The sequence below is a fragment of the Triticum urartu genome, chromosome 3A (genome assembly GCF_056163025.1).
Source record: "Triticum urartu cultivar PI428250 chromosome 3A, HENAU_Tu73, whole genome shotgun sequence".
Lineage (NCBI taxonomy): Eukaryota > Viridiplantae > Streptophyta > Magnoliopsida > Poales > Poaceae > Triticum > Triticum urartu.
Genome location: NC_141875.1, coordinates 596,627,261 through 596,654,670, shown reverse-complemented (window position 1 = coordinate 596,654,670; position 27,410 = coordinate 596,627,261). Strand labels below are relative to the sequence as shown.

General features: G+C 45.8%; 2 protein-coding genes across 7 annotated transcripts; one reads left to right on the top strand and one right to left on the bottom strand.

The window, feature by feature from the left end:
- The first annotated feature begins 15,561 nt into the window (after positions 1-15,561).
- On the top strand, positions 15,562-16,758 carry LOC125530349 (8-amino-7-oxononanoate synthase). The gene is made up of 2 exons (XM_048694754.2): positions 15,562-16,001; positions 16,083-16,758. The coding sequence occupies exons 1-2, from the start codon at positions 15,669-15,671 to the stop codon at positions 16,530-16,532; spliced, it is 783 nt and encodes a 260-aa protein (XP_048550711.1). The 5' UTR covers positions 15,562-15,668; the 3' UTR covers positions 16,533-16,758.
- LOC125530348 (Pentatricopeptide repeat (PPR) superfamily protein) lies at positions 16,732-24,834 on the bottom strand. 6 transcript variants are annotated; one of them, XM_087513497.1, is made up of 6 exons: positions 22,569-24,834; positions 21,691-21,843; positions 20,269-20,514; positions 20,031-20,169; positions 17,740-17,903; positions 16,732-16,998 (listed from the first exon to the last, which is right to left on the bottom strand). In XM_087513497.1, exon 1 carries the CDS (start codon positions 24,721-24,723, stop codon positions 22,588-22,590), a length of 2,136 nt encoding a protein of 711 aa, XP_087369623.1. In that variant the 5' UTR covers positions 24,724-24,834; the 3' UTR covers positions 16,732-16,998; positions 17,740-17,903; positions 20,031-20,169; positions 20,269-20,514; positions 21,691-21,843; positions 22,569-22,587. The 6 variants fall into 6 exon arrangements, with proteins under 6 accessions (XP_087369623.1, XP_087369622.1, XP_087369625.1 ...); XM_087513496.1 differs by having other exon boundaries at positions 20,338-20,514; XM_087513499.1 differs by having other exon boundaries at positions 17,740-17,878; positions 20,338-20,514.
- Positions 24,835-27,410: the final 2,576 nt, after the last annotated feature.

The following is a 27,410-nucleotide window of genomic DNA, read 5'->3' as shown; positions in this document are numbered from 1 at the left end:
CAAAGCATTCCTACGGTATCCGGGAGTTGCACAATCTCATGGTCTAAGGAAATGATACTTGACATTAGAAAAGCTTTAGCATACGAACTACACGATCTTTGTGCTAGGCTTAGGATTGGGTCTTGTCCATCACATCATTCTCCTAATGATGTGATCCCGTTATCAACGACATCCAATGTCCATGGTTAGGAAACCGTAACCATCTATTGATCAACGAGCTAGTCAACTAGAGGCTTACTAGGGACATGGTGTTGTCTATGTATCCACACATGTATCTGAGTTTCCTATCAATACAATTATAGCATGGATAATAAACGATTATCATGAACAAGGAAATATAATAATAACCAATTTATTATTGCCTCTAGGGCATATTTCCAACAGTCTCCCACTTGCACTAGAGTCAATAATCTAGTTCACATCGCCATGTGATTAACACTCACAGGTCACATCGCCATGTGACTAACACCCAAGAGTTTACTAGAGTCAGTAGTCTAGTTCACATCACTATGTGATTAACACTCAATGAGTTTTAGGTTTGATCATGTTGCTTATGAGAGAGGTTTTAGTCAACGGGTCCGAACCTTTCAGATCCGTGTGTGCTTTACAAATCTCTATGTCATCTCCTAGATGTAGCTACCACGCTCTATTTGGAGCTATTCCAAATAACTGTTTTACTTGGAGTTATTCTAAATTGTTGCTCCATTATACGTATCCGGTATCTCTATCGGAGCTATCCGGATAGGTGTTAAGCTTGCATCGACGTAACCCTTTACGACGAACTCTTTTACCACCTCCATAATCGAGAAAAATTCCTTAGTCCACTAGTTACTAAGGATAACTTTGACCGCTGTCCTATTATCCATTCATGGATCACTCTTGTACCCCTTGACTGACTCATGGCAAGGCACACTTCAGGTGCGGTACACCGCATAGCATACTGTAGAGCCTACGTCTTAAGCATAGGGGACGACCTTCGTCCTTTCTCTCTATTCTGCCGCGGTCGAGCTTTAAGTCTTAACTTCATACCTTACAACTCAGGCAAGAACTCCTTCTTTGACTGATCCATCTTGAACACCTTCAAGATCACGTCAAGGCATGTGCTCATTTGAAAGTACTATTAAGCATTTTGATCTATCCTTATAGATCTTGATGCTCAATGTTCAAGTAGCTTAATCCAGGCTTTCCATTGAAAAACACTTTCCAAATAACCCTACATGCTTTCTAGAAATTCTACATCATTTCCGATCAATAACATGTTAACAACACATACTCATCGGAAATTCTATAGTGCTCCCACTCACTTCTTTGGAAACACCAGTTTCTCATAAACTTTGTATACACCCAAAATCTTTGATCATCTCATCAAAGCATACATTCCAACTCCGAGATGCTTACTCCAGTCCTCAGAAGGACAGCTGGAGCTTTGCATACTTATTAGCATCTTTCAGGATTGACAAAACCTTCCGGTTGTATCACATACAACCTTTCCTCAAGAAAATCGTCGAGGAAACAATGTTTTGACATCCTATCTGCAAGATTTCATAAATAATGCAGTAATCGCTAATATAATTCCAACAGACTCTTAGCATCGCTACGAGTGAGAAAGTCTCACCGTAGTTAACTCCTTGAACTTGTCGGAAAACATCTTAACGACAAGTCGAGCTTTCTTAACGGTGATACTTACCATCATTGTCCGTCTTCCTTTTAAAATCCATATGTACCTAACAGCCTTACGACCATCAAGTAGTTCTTCCAAAGTCTATACTTTGTTTTTATACATGGATCCTCTCTCGGATTATATGGCCTCAAGCCATTTATCGGAATCCAGGCCCACCATCGCTTCTCCATAGCTCGTAGGTTCATTGTTGTCTAGCAACATGACTTCCAAGACAGGATTACGTACCACTCTGAAGTAGTACGCATCCTTGTCATCCCACGAGGTTTGTTAGTGACTTGATCTGAAGTTTTATGATCACTATCATAAGCTTCCACTTCAATTGGTGTAGGTGCCACAGGAACAACTCTTTGTGCCCTGCTATACACTAGTTGAAGTAACGGTTTAATAACCTCATCAAGTCTCCACCATCCTCCCACTCAATTCTTTCGAGAGAAACTTTTCCTCGAGAAAGGACCCGATTCTAGAAACAATCCTTTATTGCTTTCGGATCTGAGACAGGAGGTATACCCAACTGTTTTGGGTGTCCTATGAAGATGCATTTATCCGCTTTGGGTTCGAGCTTATCAGCCTGAAACTTTTTCACATAAGCGTCGCAGCCCCAAACTTCTAAGAAATGACAGCTTAGGTTTCTCTAAACCATAGTTCATACGGTGTCATCTCATCGGAATTACGTGGTGCCCCATTTAAAGTGAATGTGGTTGTCTCTAATGCCTAACCCATAAACTATCGTGGTAATTCGATAAGAAACATCATGGTATGCATCATATCCAATAGGGTGCAGTTATGATGTTCGGACACACCATCACACTATGGTGTTCCAGGCTGTATTAGTTGTGAAATAATTTCCACAATGTCTTAATTCCGTGCCAAACTCGTAATTCAGATATTCATCTCTATGATCATATCATAGATCTTTTATCCTCTTGTCACGACGATCTTTCAACTTCACTCTGAAATTACTTGAACCTTTCAATAATTCAGACTCGTTATTCATCAAGTAAATATACTCAACGTCTACTCAAGTCATCTGTGAAGTAAGAACATAACGATATCCACTACATGCCTCAGCACTCATTGGACTGCACACATCAAAAATGTATTACTTCCAACAAGTTGCTTTCTTGTTCCATTTTACTGAAACGAGGCTCTCAGTCATCTTGCCCATGTGGTATGATTTGCATGTCTCAAGTGATTCAAAATCAAGCGAGTACAAAACGGTCCATTTGCATGGAGGTTCTTCATGCATATACACCAATAGACATGGTTCGCATGTCTCAAACTTTTCAAAAATGAGTGAGTCCAAAGGTCCATCAACATGGAGCTTCTTCATGCGTTTTATACCGATATGACTTACGTGGCTGTGCCACAAGTAGGTGGTACTATCATTACTATCTTTTGGCATGAACATGTGTATCACTACGATCGAGATTCAATAAACCATTCATTTTAGGTGTAAGACCATTGAAGGTATTATTCAAATAAACAGAGTAACCATTATTCTCCTTAAATGAATAACCGTATTGCGATAGACATAATCCAATCATGTCTATGCTCAACGCAAACACCAATCTCGATGGTAGAGGGAGCGTGCGATGCTTGATCATATCAACATTGAAACACTTCCAACACATATCGTCAGCTCACCTTTAGCTAGTCTCCGTTTATTCCGTAGCTTTTATTTCGAGTTACTAACACTTAGCAACCGAACCGGTATCTAATACCCTGGTGCTACTAGGAGTACTAGTAAAGTACACATTAACATAATGTATATCCAATATACTTCTATCGACCTTGCCAGCCTTCTAATCTACCAAGTATCTAGGGTAATTCTGCTCCAGTGGCTGTTCCCTTTATTACAGAAGCACTTAGTCTCGGGTTTGGGTTCAACCTTGGGTTTCTTCACTAGAGCAGCAGCTGAATTGCCGTTTTATGAAGTATCCCTTCGTGCCCTTGCCCTTCTTGAAACTAGTGGTTTCACCAACCATCAACAATTGATGCTCCTTCTTGATTTCTACTTTTGTGGTGTCAAACATCACGAACATCTCAAGGATCATCATACATGTCCCCGATATAATATAGTTCATCACGAAGCTCTAGCAGCTTGGTGGTAATGACTTCGGAGAAACATCACTATCTTATCTGGAAGATCAACTCCCACTTGATTCAAATGATTGTTGTACTCAGACAATCCGAGCACAAGCTCAACAATTGAGCTTTTCTCCTTAGTTTGCAGGTTAAGAAAACCGTCGGAGGTCTTATACCTCTTGACGTGGGCACGAGCCTGAAATTCCAATTTCAGCCCTCAAAACATCTCATATGTTTCGTGACGTTTCAAAAACGTCTTTGGTGCCTCAACTCTAAACCGTTTAACTGAACTATCATGTAGTTATCAAAACGTGTATGTCAGATGTTCGCAACATCCACAGACAACGTTCGAGGTTCAGCACACTGAGCGGTGCATTAAGGACATAAGCCTTCTATGAAGCAATGAGGACAATCCTCAGTTTACGGACCTAGTCCACATAATTGCTACTATCAACTTTCAACTAATTTTTTCTCTAGGAACATAACTAAACAGTAGAACTAAAGCGCGAGCTACGACATAATTTGCAAAATCCTTTTGACTATGTTCAGAATAATTAAGTCCATCTTATGAACTCCCACTTAGATTAGACATCCCTCTAGTCATCTAAGTATTACACGATCCGAGTCGACCAGGCCATGTCCGATTAACACGTGAGACGGACTAGTCAACGTCGGTGAACATCTTCATGTTGATCGTATCTTCCATACGACTCGTGTTCGACCTTTCGGTCTCTGTGTCCGAGGCCATGTCTTCACATGCTTAGGCTCGTCAAGTTAACCCTAAGTGTTTTTGCATGTGTAAATCTTGCTTACACCCGTTGTATGTGAACGAAAGGATCTATCACACCCGATTAACACGTGATGCTTCGAAGTGACGAACTGTAGCAACGGTGCACAGTTAGGGGAGAACACTTCTTGAAATTTTAATGAGGGATCATCTTATTTACTACCGTCGTACTAAGTAAACAAGATGCATAACATGATAAACATCATATGCAATCAATTAGTGACATGATATGGCCAATATCATATAGCTCCTTTGATCTTCATCTTGGGGCTCCATGATCATCTTGTCACCGGCATACTCATCGACATGTAAGTTGTGATTCCTTTGACAAGAACATGATCAATCTCATACATCACATATATCATTCATCACATCCTTTTGGCCATATCACATCACATAGCATACCCTGCAAAAACAAGTTAGACGTCCTCTAATTGTTGTTTGCATGTTTTACGTGGCTGCTATGGGTTTCTAGCAAGAACGTTTCTTACCTACGCAAAAACCACAACGTGATATGCCAATTGCTATTTACCCTTCATAAGGACCCTTTTCATCGAATCCGATCCGACTAAAGTAGGAGAGGCAGACACCCGCTAGCCACCTTATGCAACTAGTGCATGTTTGTCGGTGGAACCTGTCTCACGTAAGAGTACGTGTAAGGTTGGTTCGGGCCGCTTCATCCCACGATGCCGCCGAATCAAGATAAGACTAGTAACGGCAAGCATATTGAACAAAATCAACGCCCACAACTTCTTTGTGTTCTACTCGTGCATAGAATCTACGCAATAGACCTAGCTCATGATGCCACTGTTGGGGAACGTAGCATAAATTCAAAATTTTCCTACGTGTCACCAAGATCTATCTATGGAGAAACCAGCAACGAGGGGAAGGAGAGTGCATCTACATACCCTTGTAGATCGCTAAGCGGAAGCGTTCAAGTGAACGGGGTTGATGGAGTCGTACTCGTCGTGATTCAAATCACCGATGATCAAGTGCCGAACGCACGGCACCTCCGCGTTCAACACACGTACAGCCCGATGACGTCTCCCATGCCTTGATCCAGCAAGGAGAAGGGAGAGGTTGATGGAGATCCAGCAGCACGACGGCATGGTGGAAGTAGCGGGATTCCAACAGGGCTTCGTTAAGCGCTGCGGGAGGAGGTAGATGTGTCACGGGAGGGAGAGGGAGGCGCCAGGCCTTAGATTGGTTTGCTCCTCCTTTTTCCCCACTATATATAGGGCCAAGGGAGAGGGGGAGGCGCAGCCCTTGCCCCTTCCTCCAAGGAAGGGTGCGGCCAAGGGTGGGGAGGAGTCCATCCTCCCCAAGGCACCTCGGAGGTGCCTTCCCCTTTTAGGACTCTCCCCTTTTTTTCTCTCTTGGCGCATGGGCCTCTTGGGGCTGGTGCCCTTGGCCCATATAGGCCAAGGCACACCCCCTACAGCCCATGTGGCCCCCCGGGGCAGGTGGCCCCACTCGGTGGACCCCCGGGACCCTTCCGGTGGTCCCGGTACAATACCGATGACCCCGAAACTTGTCCCGATGGCCGAAATAGCACTTCCTATATATAATTCTTTACCTCCGGACCATTCCGGAACTCCTCGTGACGTCCGGGATCTCATCCGGGACTCCGAACAACTTTCGGGTTACCGCATACTAATATCTCTATAACCCTAGCGTCACCGAACCTTAAGTGTGTAGACCCTACGGGTTCGGGAGACATGCAGACATGACCGAGACGACTCTCCGGTCAATAACCAACAGCGGGATCTGGATACCCATGTTGGCTCCCACATGTTCCACGATGATCTCATCGGATGAACCACGATGTCAAGGACTTAATCAATCCCGTATTCAATTCCCTTTGTCTAGCGGTATTGTACTTGCCCGAGATTCGATCGTCGGTATACCGATACCTTGTTCAATCTCGTTACCGGCAAGTCTCTTTACTCGTTCTGTAACACATCATCCCGTGATCAACTCTTTGGTCACATTGCGCATATGATGATGTCCTACCGAGTGGGCCCAGAGATACCTCTCCGTTTACACGGAGTGACAAATCCCAGTCTCGATTCGTGCCAACCCAACAGACACTTTCAGAGATACCTGTAATGCACCTTTATAGCCACCCAGTTACGTTGTGACGTTTGATACACCCAAAGCATTCCTACGGTATCCGGGAGTTGCACAATCTCATGGTCTAAGGAAATGATACTTGATATTAGAAAAGCTTTAGCATACGAACTACACGATCTTTGTGCTAGGCTTAGGATTGGGTCTTGTCCATCACATCATTCTCCTAATGATGTGATCCCGTTATCAACGACATCCAATGTCCATGGTTAGGAAACCGTAACCATCTATTGATCAACGAGCTAGTCAACTAGAGGCTTACTAGGGACATGGTGTTGTCTATGTATCCACACATGTATCTGAGTTTCCTATCAATACAATTATAGCATGGATAATAAACGATTATCATGAACAAGGAAATATAATAATAACCAATTTATTATTGCCTCTAGGGCATATTTCCAACAAAAAGGACTAAGGATATGTTTCTCATATATGGAGGTGACAAAGAGCTCATCGTAAAAAGTTGCGTTGATGCAAGCTTTGACACTGATCCGGACGATTCTAAATCGCAAACCGGATACGTGTTTACATTAAACGGTGGAGCTGTCAGTTGGTGCAGTTCTAAACAAAGCGTCGTAGCGGGATCTACATGTGAAGCGGAGTACATAGCTGCTTCGGAAGCAGCAAATGAAGGAGTCTGGATGAAGGGGTTCATATCCGATCTAGGTGTCATACCTAGTGCATCGGGTCCAATGAAAATCTTTTGTGACAATACTGGTGCAATTGCCTTGGCAAAGGAATCCAGATTTCACAAGAGAACCAAGCACATCAAGAGACGCTTCAATTCCATCCGGGATCTAGTCCAGGTGGGAGACATAGAGATTTGCAAGATACATACGGATCTGAATAATGCAGACCCGTTGACTAAGCCTCTTCCACGAGCAAAACATGATCAGCACCAAGGCTCCATGGGTGTTAGAATCATTACTGTGTAATCTAGATTATTGACTCTAGTGCAAGTGGGAGACTGAAGGAAATATGCCCTAGAGGCAATAATAAAGTTATTATTTATTTCCTTATAATCATGATAAATGTTTATTATTCATGCTAGAATTGTATTAACCGGAAACATAATACATGTGTGAATACATAGACAAACAAAGTGTCACTAGTATGCCTCTACTTGACTAGCTCGTTAATCAAAGATGGTTATGTTTCCTAACCATGAACAATGAGTTGTTATTTGATTAACGGGATCACATCATTAAGAGAATGATCTGATTGACATGACCCATTCCATTAGCTTAGCACCCGATCGTTTAGTATGTTGCTATTGCTTTCTTCATGACTTATACATGTTCCTATAACTATGAGATTATGCAACTCCCGTTTACCGGAGGAACACTTTGGGTACTACCAAACGTCACAACGTAACTGGGCGATTAGAAAGGAGTACTACAGGTGTCTCCAAAGGTACATGTTGGGTTGGCATATTTCGAGATTAGGTTTTGTCACTCCGATTGTCGGAGAGGTATCTCTGGGCCCTCTCGGTAATGCACATCACTTAAGCCTTGCAAGCATTGCAACTAAATGAGTTAGTTGTGGGATGATGTATTACAGAACGAGTAAAGAGACTTGCCGGCAACGAGATTGAACTAGGTATTGGAATACCGATGATCGAATCTCGGGCAAGTAACATACCGATGACAAAGGGAACGACGTATGTTGTTATGCGGTCTGACCGATAAAGATCTTCGTAGAATATGTAGGAGCCAATATGGGCCTCCAGGTCCCGCTATTGGTTATTGACTGGAGACATGTCTCGGTCATGTCTACATTGTTCTCGAACCCGTAGGGTCCGCACGCTTAAGGTTACGATGACAGTTATATTATGAGTTTATGCATTTTGATGTACCGAAGGTTGTTCGGAGTCCCGGATGTGATCGCGGACATGACGAGGAGTCTCGAAATGGTCGAGACATAAAGATTGATATATTGGAAGCCTATGTTTGGATATCGGAAGTGTTCCGGGTGAAATCGGGATTTTACCGGAGTACCGGGATGTTACCGGAACCCCCCGGGAGCTATATGGGCCATGATGGGCCTTAGTGGAAAAGAGAAGAGGCAGCCCTACATGGGCCGCGCGCCCCTCCCCTCCCTTGGTCCGAATTGGACAAGGAGAGGGGGGCGGCCCCTCTCTCTCTTTTCCCCCCTCCACAAGTCCTATTCCAACTAGGATTGGGGGGGGGAATCCTACTCCCAGAGGGAGTAGGACTCTCCTGGCGCGCCCTATGTGGCCGGCCAGCCTCCCCCCTTTTGGTCCTTTATATACTGAGGCAGAGGCACCCTAGAGACACACAAGTTGATCCACGTGATCTTTTCCTTAGCCGTGTGCGGCGCCCCCAGCCACCATAGTCCTCGATAATACTGTAGCGGAGTTTAGGCGAAGCCCTGCTGCTGTAGTGCATCAAGATCGTCACCACGCTGTCGTGCTGACGGAACTCTTCCCCGACACTTTGCTGGATCGGAGTCCGGGGATCGTCATCGAGCTGAACGTGTGCTAGAACTCGGAGGTGCCGTAGTTTCGGTGCTTGATCGGTCGGATCGTGAAGACGTACGACTACATCAACCAAACGCTTCCGTTGTCGATCTACTAGGTATGTAGATCACACTCCCCCCCTCTCATTGCTATGCATCACATGATCTTGCGTGTGCGTAGGAATTTTTTTGAAATTACTACGTTCCCCAACAAGTCCTAATCCAACTAGGAAAAGGGAGGGGGTGGGAGTAGGAGTCCTCCTGGCGCGCCCCCTCTCCTGGCCGGCCGCACCCTCCCTTGCTCCTTTATATACAGGGGCAGGGGGCACCCTAGAGACACAACAATTGATCGTTTGATCTTTTGGCCATGTGTGGTGCCCCCTCCACCATAGTCCACCTCGATAATACTGTAGTGGTGCTTAGGCGAAGCCCTGCATCGGTAGAACATCATCACCGTCACCACCCGTTGTGCTGACGAAACTCTCCCTCAACACTCGGCTGGATCGGAGTTCGAGGGACGTCATCAGGCTGAACATGTGCTGAACTCGGAGGTGTCATGCGTTCGGTACTTGATCGGTCGGATCGTGAAGACGTACGACTACATCAACAGCGTTGTGCTAACGCTTCCGCAAACGGTCTACAAGGGTATGTAGACAACACTCTCCCCTCTCCTTGCTATGCATCACCATGATCCTGCGTGTGCGTAGGATTTTTTTTGAAATTACTACTTTCCCAACAGCAGGTGCTACGCACGACAGATCTTCCAAGGACTTCAAGCTGTGTCGGATGGTGGTACTTGGCAGCATGGCAGTGAGGTGTATCAGTGGCGACCGCGACGTGCTCAGTTGTTTGCGCGCAGGGAGGGGTGTCGTTCGGCGCCGTGGTGGCGTTGACGATAGCTAGACCGAACAAGGTTGATGCATCAGTACAATTATGAAGATGGAGCGGTGACAGTTGGCGGCGGCGGCCTCTAAGAGCACACCGGACCAGTGTGTGCCCCAGACCTGGCAAGTGGCTAGGTTGGGGTCTCAGATCTTAGATGTTAGGCTTGGCTGCGATGTCTGTTTGGTATTAGGCCAAGGCTATCTACGCCCCTTCATCAACTGGATAGGTGTAGCGACAGTTTGTTGCTTAGACGGCGGCTTTAGTGTTACTGTTGTATGACTTTGTAAGGTCTTGTAAGAATAATTAATAAAGTGGCCGTATGCATCGCTCAGATGTAGAGACCGATGATCATCCTCCTTTTCTAAAAAAAGCTGAAGTTCATGTTATGTTTAAATTTAGAGTTTGAAACTTGAAAATATGGTTTGTTTTCAATTGTTGTAAAGTGTGTGATGTTGTAGACCAAGATTTCGACTTCTGTATATGCAAGTTGAGAACCAACTATGATGTACACGCACAAATATAAGAGAAATGGGACAGAAAACATTACAAAGAATGCACTTTTGGCGACTCTGTGTTTGAACTCCAAAAACATTTTGAAGGTTACCGATCTGACGGCTCCGCATGAATTGCACTGATCATTAACGCCACCCCCTCCCCTCCCTCTCCCTCGTCCCACCGTGGCTGCGTGAAGAAGTCGTTTGCGCACAAAGTCTGAGGCGCGGTGTCGAGCCCTAGCAACATTCAAGTTTCTTTCAAATGTAACCATGGTGGTGCCGGCGCTCGTTTAGACGGCGTGAAAATTAAACCAAATCTCGTGTAAAAAATGACAGTTGTAAAATTCCATGAGGTTCTTACTTCCAAACAAGCGTTAGCTAGCTCCAGTTAACCCCGCCAGATTCTAAAATGATTGCTTGGTTCCGGGCTAAAGTGCCTTTAAAACCCCAACTGATCAATCATCATTCTATCGACGAAGCATATATAGATGCCGAAAATCAAAGAAAGCAGTCCTAGCGGGGGCCGGTGAAGGGCGCGGCAGTTGAGCTCGTGACCGCGCACCCAGACCGACGGTACGCGAGAGCGACAGCGGTTCGCGGCTGTTACGTCTGTCTCCCAACCTTGGAGGCTACGGCGAGATGCCTACTTAGCAGCAGTACTACTACTGTACCGCCCCATCAAAGTCATCTGCATCAGCGTCGCGATAAGTTAAGAGCAAGTGCGCTGAATTCGTAGACAGTGGCCGGCGCCATCAGGGAGAATCATTGACCTTTTCGAGGCACAGCACAGGCTAGTAGACCAAAAAAAATTGCCACCGCCTAATAATAATACTACTACTATAATCCACTCCAGATATTTGCCGTGATCTTAATCCCGTCCGAGTAGTAGATTCCACAGCAAGTTCTTTCTGAAAGCGTGGACGGCTGCGGTTGGACAAACAGATCGGTCAAGAAACTGCACAGTGGGCTCAGATATTTCAGTGTACTACATAAAAGCTGGAGTATGCACGCACGTACTGTATCTTGGGGGGGGGCGGAAACAAATATCTTGTGCAGCGTGCGCTGTGCCGGAGCCGGAGCCGGATCTCGACCGGGGGAATCCGGGCCAGCGCAGGTATAGGCAGCGGCACGTACTGCTCAGGTGCGCCGTCCACCTGGAGCTGGAGGCGAGGTCCCCGTCGGTATACAATCGCTGCACGTGGGCCCACGTAGACCTCCGGGGATGAGGCCTCTTCTCCTGCGGATCCAGCGCTTGATTGATTGCTCCCCGTCCCACGGCGTCCGACGTGTGGGCCAGGGTCCGCAGTCCGTCAGAGGGCTCGGCCGTGCTGGTGCAGTACGTATGGACGCACATACTCCCGTCTGCTGGTCGCTGGCCAGAGATACGGGTACTACGCCGAGTTAATTCCCGTCTGCTGGTCGCTGGCGGTGACCGAGATATTTAAATTCCATCTTCCATCGTTCGAATTCCGAAGATTTACAGGGATTTGATCTCTTGGGAGTAAACCAAATCGGCTCGTCTGGGCTTCGGAAAACTAGCCTAGTGGCAAGAAAAAATAATGAAGCGTGCCGACGGTGCGTAAACAGCACGCGTGTTCCAGGAGATACGCATTGCCTTGATGCAGTGTATGCCGCCTGGAGCGAGGGAATAGATTACTGGATCGCGTGTTAAACCACTACCACCAGTACCAATTCCTGCGGCGGAAAGTCTACGCGGGGTTGTGCGTCCGTACTCGGCTCGCCCGTACGTACGTGTAGGCCTCCCTGAATGTTGACATTCTGGAGCCATCATCGTCGAGTAACAGTACACAGGACCGTGACCTCTGGGCTCTAGCGTTTCATCCGGGACACATTGCTTCTAGAAGCTACACCGCTGCAGCTAACCACTTGTACGAAACACAATTTGGTAGTAAGGACTTGAGGGCATCTCCAACGGCAACCCGTAATTTTTTTCCTGTATTCAACGCTAGTTGCATGCATTTTGACAACAACTCAACCTAGTCGGACGAAATTTACGACCGGACTTCGTATAAACACAACCAGATTTCATATAAATATGACAGATATCATTTAAACATGACAAATTTCATTACATTTATATCAACTGAGCGGAAACCAGGTCTAAATGGTCGCCGACGCCCGTCCACCGTGTCCGACAATCAATCAAGAGAACTGAAACTTCATCATCTCCAATTTCGCCTCGGTGCTCTCCGGCTCCGTCTCCGTAACCTCCTCCTCCTCCGGAGGCCTGGGAAGTGAAATTGTCCACCTCCACATCGCCACCAAGTGACTGATCAGTCGACGATGTTGAGCCCACCAAGTTTGGCGTTGAAGGGAGGGGAGGAGTGGTGGCCATCCTGGGTCTAGAGCAGCGACGACCTACCATGCACTACTCTTCTCGCTATCGGCGATGCCCGCGACGTGTCGGCTTCGTGGTCGTCGTGGCGGGGTGCGGACTCAGCGATGTCCCTTTCCCTCGTCGTCGGTCTTGCCGAACACCGCCTCGCCCGCCTCATCATCGCACTCCTTGCCGGCAGCCACCACCTCCGCCACCCTGCTGCCAGTACTGCCAACGGGACTCGAGCAACGCCTCCTGCTCCGTCATGTCCGCGTCCGGTGCGACCGCTCTGCCGGCGGCGAGCTGCTCCTCCGCCTGCAGATGCTCCAGGAGGGTGGTGGTTGTAGGCAGCATCGGCCTGCGCCTCTTGAAACTGCTCCTCCCACTCCTCTTGCACCATGTCCATGGGCACAGACCTCGCTGATGGTCATGGTGCAATGCAACGGCGAGGGATGCGCAGAGGAGAAGGGTGATGGCATGGAGGATGGTGGCACCGGTTCATCGTCAACAGCGTCCTCCATTGGGACGTCGTCGTCCTCCGGCTGCCTGCCGGTCAGCCAGCCGGTAATAATGGCGGTCATCTCCTTCTTCTGGTTCGACGTCAGCCCGTCTCAAAGAGCTTTGGCATGGGAGAGATTCGTGGTGAGATTGGTGCGGAAAGGGATCAGAGGTGGATGACAGTGGCTATGGCTAGGGCACTGATTTTTATAGTAATGGTGGGCGACAGAGGAACGGATGGGTGGCACCGGAGGAGACGTCTCAGTAGCCGCGTGCCATCAATGTGGGAGGCAGACGGGCGGACGGGCTGCCGTCGTGTCATTTGAACGCGGAGTAGTTGTCTGCAGCGGGAAGCGGTGCAGGCGGCGCTCTCTCGGCCAACGCACCGCTTCTATGTCGGCGCTAGTGAGCAACCGCGTCCGCTCTGGCCGAGCATGAATGCGGACGCTGACGCTTTGGAGTGACGCTGACCGAAAACACACGGGAGAGGGGAGGGAGGGTTGGTGGGTCAAGGCAGTCATAAAGCAGGCTTGAGATCGATCCAGACTCCCACAAAGCCCCTTCCCTTCCCCTGTTTGCCTCCGGTTTATGACAGAAATCACATTTTGGATCGATACATTACCGTGTTGAATGGCTTCCGCTGTTCGCCAAGGTCTAAACGCATGCGAGAGGTTTGCGGGTCGGTATTGGAGATGCCTAAGGTGACTTGTTCTCGCGCCCCGAGGGCGGCGCGCACGTAGCACTACTGCATTACCGTGGAACGGCAAAAGGATAAGATCGGCGCGCGTACGTTGCACCATCACAGGAGGAGGGATGACGAGACTTCGCAGCGCCGAATCGATTAACTAACCCGGCCGCCCATGACCTGCATCATCAAGTTGCGGAAGGCGCAGTGCCGGGAAGCTCCGTCGACGAGGACGACGCGGTCCGGGGCCCGGAGCCGGAGCGAGAGAGCGGACAGCGACGCGTCGAGCGGCCCAAACTGCGATCTTTTAACGACGCAGCCGGGGATTTGGAGGAGGTGTACCGAAAGCGTCTGCTGAGGATGGTGAGATTAAATAAACACGGGCCTAGTTGCGAAACAAGCCCCCGGCATCTGCATGTTCGTTTGCTCTGCGTCATTACTCCTGTAGGCAGATCGGTACAGACGGGCATGGGCGCGAGGCCGGGTCTCATCATCGTGCAGGCCATTTCTGCGCTTTCGACTACGCGGCGCATGTGGTGGGGGCAGGCGGAAGGGTACAGCTCATGAGCACTCAGACGCGTAACTTCACTCTGGGAATTCGCTCGAGGAAAGTAACTGCGTGATGTGGATTATTCGGAGAGAGAAGTTATGGCACTAAAAGTCTCAAGGACGGCATCTTCTTCAGTACTCGCTCGATTGCCTCATTGATGCAAGCATACTTGTGACCCAGTACGGACGAGGTTCCCAGCTTAATGGGCAGATTAAAAGGCACCATCAACCAGCAGCAGCTCCCGTTTCCATTTCACAGGTGAATGCGAGAACGCACTGCTGATGGTTAGCTGCTCGAAGCATTTCCAATCCATAATTGCAGAATAGTAAAGAGGACGAAAACAAATCACACATGTGGTCGTTTGTGTTGTCCCGTGCAAATCTCTGAGAGAGCATCGTATAGATATAGCTAGATGTCTAAGGATGGATGCTGTCGTTTTTGGTGCTGCAGATTGTTGCATCAGTTAAGTCGGCTGGATCATGTATGTGGCCCATTCTATCCGGAAAAAAAAACTCCAAACGACCACATGGACTCATCTTTTCTTTTTTTGAGGGGTAGATTGATTCATCAACTAATAATTCGTGTCTGTGGACATGGCCATAGCTTCGTAGGGCGAATGATAAGTTGTAGTAGGTGGCCATTCATTGTAGGCTAGCCCAGCTCTTCGTTGTACAACAAAAAAACACAAGTAGGCGCGGCCCAGCTAGCACCTCTATTTCAGCCCAGTTCATGATTGCACGGCAGCTAGTGGGGATCCATTGATTGATTGATTGATTTCACGGTGGCTACACACAGAGCACTACTTGGCTCAATGGATAGGAACCGAAACGAGGCAGGGCCCCATTCCCCGGGAAAGTGGCATGGGTTGAAATGGACCTGAGTGAACACGCAGCACGCAAGGGGCAACTTGGTCTTGTAATGTAGCACAGCAGCGTGGCTCCGTGGATATCGTTCCCAGGCTCCAGGCAACGAGAGGTGCAGAAACAAACTCCGCCACGGTTACTCTGCAGAACCAAAGCAGCAGCATACCAAAGACCCAGAGAATCAAGAGGAGATGCTTGCTCTTCACACCGTTCGGACATCCCTTCCCTCGCCGCGCAGATCCTCCCCGCGCCGACATGCACTGCATCTAAGCAAGAGGAGATTTTCCATCTGTGCTTGCAGTTCCGAAGATGCCGGATCCGACGGTCCCCTGCCGCACGGCGGTGACCAGCGCCAGCAGGAGGTGCTTGCGAAAATCGCCATGCTTCAGACGCAGAAGGTCCGCATTACAAACTTCCTGGATGAGCGGTCTGCTTACCTGACCAAGTTCACCAAGGACGCCGACACCGAGTTCGACATGATTGGGCAGAACGCCATGAAAGAGCTCGATCAAATTGGGGACCAGGTGAGCATCCCTTGCGATGGATGGTTAAACAGTATAATACTTCATTCAGTGTCTGACAGAGAATTGCATTTGATGTGGTAGATAATGGAGCGACTCGACAGCAAGATGCAGTCCTACGAGGAGACAGCTGAAATGCAAAGGCAGGAGATAGAAATGAATGAGAGGGTGTTAGAAGATTTCGAAGACTGGATCGAAGAGGAGAAAAACGAAGGCATGTTCTTCAAAAGCCTTGGCAAGGTCAAAAAACCTCAAAACAATGAGGAAATCAAGGTGAAGGCCAAGATTGAAGCACAGAAGGTCAGAGAGATTGCAGAGGAGAGTGCGGGGTCAAAAGCTCGGATGAATATTTACCTTGCACTGATGGCGATACTCGGTCTTACAATCGCAAATGCCGTCTTTGCAACGCCAGAGGTGGAATGGAGGAAGGTTGCTGCTCTGGGTCTAATTTTCATTGGCCTGGTTGCTCAGGTAATCTATGAGCAAGATATATCCCCACCGGTAGCTGACAAGGATGAAAAAAGAGAAGAATGAAAGAGCTGTGCACCCTGAGTGAAACATCAAAAAGCAGCAAGAGCTTCATCGATATAGACGTAGACTGTATAAATTCAAGATATAGATTGTGTAATCTTAGTTATCATTTAAGGTGTAGCTTGGCCTATAAACCACAGGTTTCTTACACCTGAGGTCTGATAAACTCAAGCTGTGTTCAATCTTGCATCAAAGATATGTTTCAGCAATATAACTTTCAAAGCCAAAACCATGTAACGAAGTTACAATTTTGATGCACACAACACGTCAAGTTACTCAAATTTCAATTAAAAGAGGTTAAGAGTATTAGAAGAGATAACAAAAGAGAGTGCAGGATCAACGCTCAAATGAGCATTTACCTTGGACTGGTACCAATGCTCAGTCTTACATTTCCAGGACCAGATGCTGCCTTTGCAACAACTGGGTAGAGTGACAGAAGGTTGCTGCTCTGGGTTAATTTGTTGATCGCCTGGTTGCTCAAGCCATCCACGAGAAGGACATATCAGCACCAGAAGCTCAGAAAAAAAGAAGAAGAATGAAGATCTGTGTACTTGAGGGTTCAAGGGTAGAAAGTTTAAGTAGCACTGGAGTTCAGTTAATATATTTAGTACCAATATACAAGTGCATAAAATTGACACGAATGTACTATGTAGTTTTACAGATCAAAGATACCATTTCTGGTATAGCTTAGTGTATAAACACAGAATTCCAAATGCACAGAATTCATGTTTCACAAATTTTGATTGAAAGAGAGTATCAAACTTCAAAAATGGATAATCAAGAAAATATACAATATCAGAAGGAGATAATTCTTGGTGAAGGAGATGGGGATAAAGTTATGGGAGGCCATTCTCTGCTGAGTATCATGTTAACTGGAAGACTATGTGTTGACCTTGAAAAATCCAGGCAGTTATGGTATTCATGAACAGATTGAGAAAGGCCATGGTCGGAAAAAGGTAAACTGCCACAACTACACATTAGTTCAACAGTGATGACTACAAGATGGAGATCTAGTTCTCAAGATGAATACAAATAGAAGCACATTTACTGCTGAACAAAAAAACAGAACAGGGGAAAAGGGATAGAAACCAACAACTAGATGATGCTAACATGAAATTCGCAACAACTGACAATTTTGAAGAGCTAGTGAACTACTGGCGTGCACACTGTAGCATGTACATAGTTGTTGAAAATCCGAATCACCATTTACCTAGGGCTGATGTCAAAACCCATTACAATTGTGAGTGCAGTCTTTGCAACATCTGAGGTGAAGTGGAGGGATGTCGCTCCAATTTTCACTCGCCTGGTTCCTCAGGTCATTTATGAACAGGGTACATCACCACCAGAGGCTGAAAAGAGAGCAATGAAAGAGCTCTGCAGTTGATAAAACATGAAAAGGTAACAAGAGAGTTCAATCAATACTTTTCACTAGCAATGACAGCTACTAACATTAATATGATGGTACTTTATAACGAAACATGTTGTTGAAGATGTAGCTTGGCCTATAAATCACAGGTTTCTTAAACCTGAGATCTGCTAAACACAGTCTGTCTTTAATCTTGCATAAAAATGTTCCAGCGATACTACTTTCAAATGCCAAAACAAAGTAAGAGGTTACAATCTGATGAACTAGAATACAACCATGATACTAAAAAAAAAGATACGGCCTGACACGCTAATACAACCATGTTTCTCAAAAAATCAAAGATATGGTTAAGCAATACAACTTTCAAAAGCCAAAAGAAGGTAACCGGATTATAGTCCTGACGTGCTCACAAAATCATGTTTCTCAGTTTCGATTCAAAGTGTGTATGAAAGAGATTGCAAAATAGACTCCAGGGATAAAAACGCAAAACAACATCTAACTTGGTTTGGTGCCAATACTTGGTCTTACGAATCAGAAATGTAAATGCAGTTTTCCAACGTCTTAGGTAGAGTGCAGAAATGTTACTCCAGGTCTAATTTTTCATGGGCCTGGTTGGTCAGGTAATTTGTGGACAGAAATACCACCACCAGAAGCTGGCGAGCGGGATGAATTATATTTTATAATCGAAGATAACATTTGCAGTGTAGCTTGGCCTATAAACCATAGGTTTCTCGAACCTGAGATCTGATAAACTCAAGCTGTCTTCACTATTGCATCAAAGATGTTTCAGCAATTACAACTTTCAAAAGCCAAAACAATGTAACATAGTTACAATTCTGATGCACCTAACACGTCAAGTTAGTAAAATTTTGATTCAAAGTGAGTATAGAAAAGATAGCAAAAGAGAGTGCAGGGACAATACATTTCTGGATGCTATCTTTGCAACAACTGGATAAAGTAGATGGAAGGTTGCCTGGTTGCTCAGGTCATCCATGAGCAGCATATATACGTACCAGAGGTTGGAAAAAAAATGAAGATCTGTATACTCAAGACTTAAAAGTTCAAGAGTATAAAGTTTAAGTAGTGTGCCAATAATGTCAAGAGAGGTCGGGGTAGACCGAACTTGACATGGGAAGAGTCCGTAAAGAGGGATCTGAAGGACTGGAACTAGCCATGGACAGGGGTGCGTGGAAGCTTGCTATCCATGTGCCAAAACCATGAGTTGGTTGCGAGATCTTATGGGTTTCACCTCTAGCCTACCCCAGCTTGTTTGGGACTAAAGGCTTTGTTGTTGTTGTTGTTTGTTTGTTGGAGTTATATTAATATTTTCGGTAGCAATAGAAAAGTGCATACATTCGATATGAATGCATGCAGTTTTTTGTATGAAAGATACCATTTGTGATGTAGCTTGGCATATAAACCACAAGTTTCTCAAACCTGAGATCTGATAAACTCAAGCTGTCCTCGCTCTTGCATCAGAGATATGTTTCGGCAATTACAACTTTTAAAAGCCAAAACAGGGTAAAAGGATTACAATTCAGATGCTCTAAGAAATCCATGTTCACAAATTTTGAGGGTATCAAACTATTGCCAAATAAAAAGTTCAGGTTCAATGAATAATCAAGAAAATAGACGAGATTTGAAGAAAAATAATATTTTTATCTCAAGAAAAAAAATCTTGGTGAAGGAGAAGATGGGATAAAGTTAAGGGATGTCATTCTCTGCTGAGTGTCTTGACAACTGGAAGACTATACATTGACCTTGAAGTAATCAGCCGGTGTTACACTTTAGGCGGTTCTGCTATTCGAGTATATAGATTAAAAAAGGGCATGGCCGGGAATGACGTAACCCTGCCACAAAGGACAGAAAGAAACACTCTCATGTTCAATGCCTCCACATTAGTTGCACAGTGATGGGTGCAAGATGGAGATCTGGTTCTCAAGATGACTACAGATAGAAGCACATTTATTGCCGAACAATAAGAGAATGCGCAGAAACCAGAAAGAGGTAGAAAACAATAACTGGGTGAATGCTAACATGAAATTCACAACATCCAACAACTTTGGAGAGCTAGTGAAGTACTGGCAAGTAGACTGTAGCTTGAATATAGTTGCTGAAAGTCTGAACTACCTTACCTTGGCTGATGGTAACACTCCATGATACAATTGTGAGTGCCGTCTTTGCAACGCCAAGGCGAAATGGAGGGTATTGCTCTAACTTTCACTTGCCTGGTTGCTCAGGTCATTTATGGACAGGGTACATCACCACCAAAAGCTGAAAAGAGAAAAATGAAAGAGATAGCGCTTGGTAAAACATGAAAAGGTAGCAATAGAGTTTAATCAGTACTTTTCACTAGCAATGACCACTACTCACATTAATTTTAATGGATATAATCTTTACAATAGACCATATTGTTGAAGGTGTAGCTTAAACAAGGGCAACCTGGTGCATGTAGCTCCCGCTTGCACAGGGTCCGACCACTTTGGGTCTTTAGTACGCAGCCTTTCCCTACATTGCTGCAAGAGGCTGTTTCCAGGACTTGAACCCGTGACCTCATGATCACAAGCAGCAGCTTTTACCACTGCGCCAAGGCTCCCCTTATTGAAGGTGTAGATTGGCCTATAAAAAACAGGTTTCTTAAATCTGAGATCTGATCAACACCAGCCGCCTTTAATATTCCAAAAAGTTAGTCCAGCAATACTACTTTCAGATGCCAAAACAAGGTGACAGCCCAACAGGTTACAATCTGATGCACTAAAAAATAACCATGTTTCTCAAAAAACAAAGATACAATCTGATGTGCTAAAACAATCATGTTTCCAAGAAATCAAAATATGGTTAACCAATACAACTTTCAAAAGCCAAAATAAGGTAACTGGGTTATAGTCCTGATGTGCTAAAAAATACACGTTTCTCGGTTTCAAAACAAAGTGACTATCAAAGAGATTGCAAAATAGATTGTACGGTCAAAAACTCAAATGAATGTTGTTTTCCAACGAAATAGGTAGAGCAGGGGAACGTTACTCCGTGTCTAATTTTTCATGGTCCTTGTTGCTCAGGTCATCTGCCGACAGGAATGCCACCATCAGAAGCTGAGAGTGGTATGAATGGTCATATATTTTGTAAAAGAAGATAATATTTACACTGTAGCTTGGCCTATAAATCACAGGTTTCTCGAACCTGAGATCTGATAAACTCAAGCTGTCTTCACTATTGCATCAGAGATACGTTTCAGCAATTACAACTTTAAAAAGCCAAAACATGGTAACAACAGGGTTACAGTCCAGATGCACTTTAAAAAATTATGTTTCTCAAATCTGGCAGCAGAGCTCAACCAGTCGTGGCGGTAAGGGAACAGAACTGATCGAAATAACAGAAGTGAAAGGATCTAAGAGGTCATGCAATGCTAGCGAAGGCCATGCTGAGATCGAAAACTCATCAGAGTAGACAAAATCAAGGTGCGGCAGTAGGCCAGACTTGGGGAAGAAGCGGATCTCAGAATTACCATGCTTGGTGCGTCAAGGAACAAAGCAGAGTGGAGAGAGATGGCCAGAGATGGATTGTGGTTGGAGGGAGGGTAGAAAAGAGAGAGAAAGTAGTCTTTGGGCACATGTGGGTCATATTGTATAATTTTATTTCTTCCAAGTCATTCTATCTGGTGACCATGTACGTTCCCATTTGATGGCAGACATGGATGGGGTCTGAGGGGTGCAAAGCAAACAGTTTTAGTACCTGAAAAGCGGACATTTTTTCTTTTAAAAATGCAATATAAAATAAAATTGGTTCGACGTTTACCTTAGCAGAAGGTAATACTCTGTCTTAGATGTCATCGAGATGCCTCGAGGGTAATGTAGAAAGCTTGCCTGGTTTGTTCAGGTGCTCTGAGTCGAATTTCCATTAGCCTGATTTGTTAAGGTCATCTTTGAACAGGATATATCACCACTGAAGCTGAGAAGATAAAAAAAGAAAAATGAAATAGATGTACACTTGAAGTAAAACAGGAAAAGTCCAGTAGATTTGATTCGACATTATCACTAACAAAGTAAAAAATATATATATATATATAATTATTACGGATTGACATAGCTTTTGTAATTCAAGATATATATATACCATCATACAGCACGTTTCTCAAGCTGTAGGAGTTTGGTGTCCGTATTTGTGGCGTGTATGTACTATGGTCACTTCTCAACTCTTATCATAAACAAAATAAAACAAGCACAAGATACGAAACTGAAATGGAAAATCAATATTGTAAGCCGTTACTATTGTACTTGACCTGGTTACTGCATCATAGAAGAAAGAAGAGACAGGCAAGGACAGACTAGTCTGCACGAATCAAAATAACCATCCTAAGCCTATGAAACAAGAATTAGCAAATTTCAGTGCTTCCATCCATTATTTAGTTGAGAAGGTGCCATTTTATCTTAGAAAGCATACTGCTGGGAACCTTGGACGCAGTTGAAAGTATGAAAGAAGTTGGTATCACTGAAATTCTAAACATCAGGGTTAATCTGCAATTCTTGATTATGATGCCCTCAAGCAAACACTACGGTTGGCATGACAGAAACTACATAAGTGCTATTATAGTAAGATCAAACAAAATCAGGTGAAAAATATAAGCCATGGAAACAGAAATCTATCATGCGGAATTAAGGCAAAGAAGATATTACCAAGAGAAATTCTAAACGATCATATTTGAATAGGTCCATATTTGATGACAGCTCTGACCAGTATATTCCATGTGATGGCTGTTGGTACAATTCCTTGTGCAAGCACCTCATCCAACAATTGGACACCCTCGGGTGTTCTGTGACAAGAGCATAGACCCTTAATTCTTGTATTATATGAAATTATATCGGGTACCAAACCATTTTCTAAAATAGCTGTCCACAGAGACGCTGCTTTGTCAAAACAACCCATTTCATAAAATCCATCCATGAGTGTGTTATAGGTCACTAAATTTGGGCGGCAGTTGTTCTTCTCTTTCATCTCAGAGAGAAGACGCGAAGCTTCATCTACTTTCCCAGCAGAACAAAGACCATGGATTAAGATGTTGTGCATCATGACATCTGCCTGAAGACCCTTATCAAGAATTTGATTCCACAGAGCAATGGCAGCATCAACCTTTTTGTCTCTACAAAGGCCACGAATCAATGAAGCATAAGTATTGACATCTAGTTTACAACCTTTCTCCAACATTTCCTTTGTAAAGCTTGAAGCATCTTGATACTTTCCAGCCTTACATAGTCCATCTATTAGAGTGTTGTAAGTGATGACAGTAGGAGAACAACCATTGTTTGCCATCTCACCGTATATTCTTACAGCATCACTAAACTTAGATGCTTGGCAGAACCCTTTTATTAGTGCATTGTAAATATGAGGATTCAGTTTGCAGCCATCCATAGATATCTTTTCATATAACTTAACTGCATCGTCTAGTCTCCCATCCTTGCACAGTCCACTTATCATGGATGAATATGAGAATGCATCTAATTTTTTACCACTGGTCTGTGCTTCCACTAAGATTTGAAGTGCCTTGTTAGCAAAGCCTTTCTCACATAACCCATGGATCACAGTGCCAAAACTCACCATGTCAGGAGAGGACGAAGTGTCTTTCTCCAATAGCTCCCACAATTCTCTAGCTTCATCGACCATGCCACCATCAAAGAGCCCCTTCAGCATTATATTATAAGTTATCACATTACAGATGCCAGAAACACTGGTAGAGTCCCAGAATTTCCAAGCCTCTCCTACTCTCCCAGCTTGGCAGAACCCCTTGATGAGTGAATTATATATGGCAACATCAGGAACAAGCCCGGTCTTGATCATCTCTGAATATACCCTTGCTGCACCATCCACATCCCGTGACCGGCACAAACCATGAATCAGAATCCCATAGGTAATCATGCCGACTTGGTGATTATTTGCAATCATCCTCTCCCATACCTCACCCGCCTCCTTAAACCTCCCAAGTTTACACAAGCCATCAAGCATCGCATTGTAAGTGGATTGGTTGGGACTTGCACCAGGATCTCTCACCAGCTGCTCCCACACCCGCATAGCTTTCTCAAATTCACCATTCCCGAAACACCCTCGGAGCACTGCATTGTAACAAACCGCGTCAGGCTGCACTTCATAGGTCGGCATTTCGTCAAGCAGGTAAAGTGCCATGTCCAAGCGGCTGTGTTTGACAAGCCCAGACATGAGAGTGGAGTAGGTGACGCGGTCCGGAGCAACTCCGCGGCGGCGAAGGGAGTCGAAGAGCATCAGAGCTCGGTCGAGGTCCCCACGTCCGCAGAGGGAGCGGAGGATGATGTTGTAAGTCTGGAGGTTGGGGGCAATGCGGCGCCCGAAGGCGCCATGAGAGAGGGACGCGAAGAAGGCGTCGGCGTCAGAGAAGCGACGGGCCCGCACGAGAGCGTCGAGGAGGGCGTTATGGGAGCGGACGCCCGGGTTGCAGCCGAGGAAGGCAGGGAGGCGGCGGAAGGCGGCGAGCGCGGCGTCGGGCATGAGCGCGCGGGAGAAGGCGGAGAGGACGACGAGCGCGGCGGGCTCGGAGAAGCGCGGGCGGTGGCGGAGGCTCGGGAGGAGGCCGAGGAGGCGCGGGAGGCGGGCCGGGGCGGAGGTGGCGAGGCGGCGCAGCAGGTGGAAGAGGAGCGGCTGGGGCGGGGTGTACGCCGGCCAGGTGGAGACGAGGAGCTCCAGGTGGGCGAGCGCGGAGGCGGGGTCGGGCTCGGACTTGATCAGCTCGAGGAGGCGGTGGATGGGCGGCGTCTCGCCGCCGGGCTGCGGCGGCTCGGGCTCGGGCTGCGCCGGCTGCGGCATCGGGTTGAGCGGAGGGCGCGCGGCGGCTGCACGCACGGGCGCGCCAGGCGTCTGGGGGTGTTGCGGTTTGGCTTGTGAGGTGACGGCGGGGGGCTAGGGTTTTTGGGTTGCCTCATTCATGGTCGCATCCTGGCCCGCGGCCTGCCGCGGGAATGGTGGAGGAAGAGGTTCTGAAACGACTGGGCCTCCATTTGAATTGAATGGCGTTCTTAGTCTAGCCGCAAGGCCGGACGCTCTGTTGGCGGAAACGGTGCAGAGCCTGGCCCAGCCATTTGAGGCCTCTTTTGGTTCATAGGATAAGATTATCATAGAAATAAAAATCTTATAGGAAATGAGATGACGTGTATCTCAAATCCTATGAGTAGAAATAGGAAATAAGATGTTATTTGGTTGACACCAAAGAAATTTTTCCATTGAGTCTAGGCTCATTTTTATTTTCCTATGAAATATTGAGGATAGGAACCAATCCTATGTAGGAATAGGAATCCATTCCTATGAATCAAAGGGCCCTAAAGGAAAAAATACTATAAGAATCCTATCCTCTAGAATTCTTATGAAATTCCTTCAAACCAAAGGAGGCCTGAGTGTTTTTTCAAAAACTCGGTTTGAGACACCACATGATGGTGAGTTCAACTTGTGTAAGAACTTATTGAATCAGCAAATGCCCGTTGGAATGTACCGCTGCTTGAGCAAGTGTTTTGCCATATGATGCTGCTGCAATTCAGATAATCCCAATATGTACCCGAAACTTGGAGAATTTTTGGTCATGGGGCTTCGAGAAGAGAAGATTGTGGCCGCTCAAATGGGATTCTTAGTCTAGCCCCATATTCTCTGTACATTCAACATATAGGATGATTGTGGCCACAAAAAAGAGAAGAGAAGATTTGGGATCAGCGATCGGGGCCCTCAAACATGACGGCAGATGAAAAATCTTAGCAAAGTTTATGGGGAGTAATAGTGCTGGCCAAGATAAAGGTCTTCTTTGGAGATTGGCACATCATTCTATTCCTACTGAGGGTGTCAGAAAACATGGGAATATGTCAACAAGTGATTTATGCTCCGTCTGCGGTATGCAGGACTCCTGGAGGCACATCTTAATAGAAAGTAACATGGCTGAATGTGTAAGGGCTCTTGTCGATCACGAGCTTTTTGAGCATATGATTGCCATGACTGGACCTTCAGCGGGAAGTTGGATGTTTTCCATGTTTGAGGTTTTGAACCATGTGGAACTCACCCGGATGACTGTGACAATGTGGTCGATTTGGTATGCTCGCCGGAAACTGATACACGAAGGAATCAACCAAAGCTCTCTATCCACTCACCTCTCTGTTACATGCTTTATATCTGAACTGGATCAACCACAACATCCAAGAGAGCCACATGTAATAATAGCGCCAAGAAGTGCATCGGTGAGATTGTGGCAACCACCACCAGAAGGAATTGTGAAAATTAATGTGGATGCAGGTGTATCTAAGGACCATAGATTGGGTACCACAACAACTATCTGTAGGGACCGGGACGGCAACTATTTGGGCTCGTCCATACTGGTCATCCAAGGACTACTCGGAATTGTTGTACTGGAAGCGGTCACTTGGAGGGAAGCTCAAGCATTGGCGCTGGACCTTGGTTTGCATCATTTGTCCATAGCATCAGATTGCAAGCAAGTAGCGTCTCATATCCAGCAAAAAAAGGAGGCGAAGAAGGAGGCATCGTCAGAGAGATTTCTAAAACTACAAGTGTTTTTAATTCATGTTCTTTCAATTATGAACCTAGGACTTCGAATTTTGAAGCCCACAATCTGGTTAGATATGGCATCTCTTTGCCTGTAGGGAAACATGTGTGGTTAGAGCATGGTTAATAAGAGAGGCAGCAGTCGGCGCTACAACCATGTCCATGTCACTTGTAGTCTTCATAAAGCCAAAACCATATAATAGGATAGCTATAAGTTGGCTGTTGGGTTGGATTTAACTATAAGTCTTTGTATGCTACTAAGATTGGGAGGAAAGTCAAAGCGCCAGTTTACAGCCAGCAGCCCCGGCTGCAAGCTAGCTATTGTGCCTCGTAACGTGCGTGTAGGCAGGCGACTACTGAAGCGCCCACTCTGCTCTCTCTCCCTACTCTCTCTTCCATGTATAATTTTTGTGACATGGCAAGTCTTATAGCCTGTTGAGTAGGAATCATTATACTTGCTATTATTAGGTGTTTTGCATGACACCCTTGTAATATCCACAAACATCTTTTGATGATCAATAAAAGGCTAGCTACCTTTGCTAAAAAAAAGTGATAGTGAGTAGGTGACTGATGGTTCAACCCACGCCAATGGAATGTTTGGGTTCTCTTTTATTGAAAAAACATGTTTATGTATGGTTTTTTTACGAGAAAACTTTTGATCTTTTCATCTTTAATCATGGCAGTACAACAAGCATCAGAATAAAATAAAAATTGCATCCAAATATGTAGACCATCTAGCGACAACTACAAGCATTGAGGCGAGCCGAAGGCGTGCCACCGTCGTCGTCCCTCCCTCGCCGGAGCCGGGCAAAACTTGTTGTGGTAAGCAATAGGGAAGTTTGTCGTGCTAAGACCCCATAGGACCAGCACAATAGAACAACAACCGACGCGTAGATCGAAAGAATTCAACCTAAAGACACATGGATGTTGACGAACGAAGAGCGGATCTGAGTAGA

What these genes read in the sequence shown, in the direction of transcription:
- LOC125530348 (XM_087513497.1), bottom strand. Translation starts at nt 24,723, where the DNA reads ATGCCGCAGCCGGCGCAGCCCGAGCCCGAGCCGCCGCAGCCCGGCGGC.
- LOC125530349 (XM_048694754.2), top strand. Translation starts at nt 15,669, where the DNA reads ATGCTTGCTCTTCACACCGTTCGGACATCCCTTCCCTCGCCGCGCAGA. An exon ending in TCGATCAAATTGGGGACCAG is followed by an intron (nt 16,002 to 16,082) that starts GTGAGCATCCCT and finishes TTGATGTGGTAG; the next exon opens with ATAATGGAGCGACTCGACAG.